This window comes from Helobdella robusta, assembly GCF_000326865.2.
Source record: "Helobdella robusta unplaced genomic scaffold HELROscaffold_1, whole genome shotgun sequence".
In the NCBI taxonomy this organism is placed as follows: domain Eukaryota; kingdom Metazoa; phylum Annelida; class Clitellata; order Rhynchobdellida; family Glossiphoniidae; genus Helobdella; species Helobdella robusta.
Genome location: NW_008703570.1, coordinates 13,235,447 through 13,237,536, shown reverse-complemented (window position 1 = coordinate 13,237,536; position 2,090 = coordinate 13,235,447). Strand labels below are relative to the sequence as shown.

The window sequence follows — 2,090 nt, the reverse complement described above, 5'->3', positions numbered from 1 at the left end:
GTTGTTTGGTTAATTGCTATTAGAGTCTATGTGAAAGTTTGAAATGATTGAACACTAATATTTTTAATGAAAAAAATGAATAAACCAATTGAAAGAAAGTTATTAAATGTTATATAAGAATGATACATATCTATTAATGAAGGATATAGTGATACATTGAATGAATGATTGAAAGATATCCAAATGAAAATAAATATGCAGAGTGAGAAAAAGAGAGAGAGAGAGAGAGAAAGAGAGAGAGAGAGAAAGTAAAAAAAGAATAAAGAAAGAGAGAAAGACAGAGAAAAAAACGAGAAAAAATGGATTGATTGAATGAAACAGAGGAAACAGATTATTCATCCACTTTGATCATTCTCCACTCTTTGTGATCCCTGAGATACAGTTGCTTGTTGATCCGGTTGTATCCCAGAATCCCTTCAATCCTTGTGCTATACATTTCCGCAATACTGGAAAACATGACCACCTGGCGAGAGAAATTTTGTTTTTTCAGATATGAACTCTTAGACTTTATTATTTTATAATTATATTAGAAAATATGCATTAATGTTAATAAAAATTTATGAAATAATTTAACGAACAGAAATTTAAACTTTAATTTTATAATTAACTTGAAATAATTATACATCAGTGTTTTAGTTTAAATTTTATTAGGCAGATCTGATGAATGCTGAGTTGAATCTTTTCATAATACAAAAGCTTCAATATCCACACACACACATACTACACACACGCACACACACACACGCACACACACGAACACACACACGCACACACATTACACCATCACACACACGAGTTTCACGTGAGAATTTAAGGTTCGAGAACTCTCAGTTTGTGATGGTATTCGTTTGAGCCACTCGAGCTTCTCAATGAAATAATAATTTAAATTAATAATAATAATCATAATAATAATAGTAATAACAATAACAATAACAACAACAACACCAATAATAATAATAATAATAATAATATAATAATAATAATAATAATAATAATGAATGCTATAATTTTTATAAAACTTTTACCCCATCAATTCCCGCCATTCCTTTTTCCCCTCTTTCACCTTTCTGGCCAGGCGGTCCCTGTGGTCCCCTGCTCCCTTGACGGCCATCACGTCCATCTGACGATGATTATGATCATGATGTTGATGATGATGCTGATGATAGTGAGGTTGATAATGGTGATGTGGATCATAGTGAGGATGGTGATGTTGATGATGGTGATGATGATGGTGAAAAGAATGATGGCATGAATTACGATGATGATGATAGTGATGAAAAAAAATTATGGATGATGGTGATGATGACGATGTTGATGATGATGGCAGTGATGATGATGATGACCTTTCCCTGGCAATCCGATTGGCCCAGGCATTCCAGCAAGACATGGAATTCTCTGAATATAACAACAATAATAACAACAACAATAATAATAATAATTATTATTATTATTAATTAATAACAATAATAATAATAATGATAATAATATTATTAATAATAATAACAATAATAATTGTTATTGATATTATTATTATTATTATTATTGTTATATTGATAATAATAATAATAAAAATGTATCCACATACCCTCTCTCTTTTCACTTCTCTATCTCTCTTCATCTTCGCAGTCGTCGTCATTGTAGCTGGTGATAATGACGTAGCAGAAGGTGGTGATGATGATGTTTTAGGTGATGATGTTGATGATTTCGATGAGGATGATAATGACGTCAGAAATGCTTTGCATTCCTTTTCCGTTTTAAATCCATTCAATTTCATGCTCTTCATGTAGCGCTGATTGTAACCATCTTTATCCTGTTTTTGTGTGTGTATGTATGTGTGTACGTGTGTATGTATGTATGTATGTATGTATGTATGTATGTATGGATGTATGTATGTATGTATGTATGTATGGATGTATGGATGTATGTATGTATGTATGTATGTATGTATGTATGTATGTATGTATGTATGTATGTATGTATGTATGTATGTATGTATGTATGTATGTATGTATGTATGTATGTATGTATGTATGTATGTATGTATGTATGTATGTATGTATGTATGTATGTATGTATGTATGTATGTATGT

General features: G+C 30.7%; 1 protein-coding gene across 1 annotated transcript in view; it reads right to left on the bottom strand.

The window, feature by feature from the left end:
• Positions 1-331: 331 nt before the first annotated feature.
• The window catches only part of HELRODRAFT_159829 (hypothetical protein), a gene marked incomplete at both ends in the record, with an annotated part of 2,199 nt that continues 440 nt past the window's right edge, over positions 332-2,090 (bottom strand). Inside the window, 4 exons of the mRNA XM_009011668.1 lie at positions 332-463; positions 1,020-1,120; positions 1,344-1,395; positions 1,586-1,744. Coding sequence (XP_009009916.1) covers positions 332-463; positions 1,020-1,120; positions 1,344-1,395; positions 1,586-1,744 — 444 coding nt within the window. The remainder of the gene's footprint in view (positions 464-1,019; positions 1,121-1,343; positions 1,396-1,585; positions 1,745-2,090) is intronic.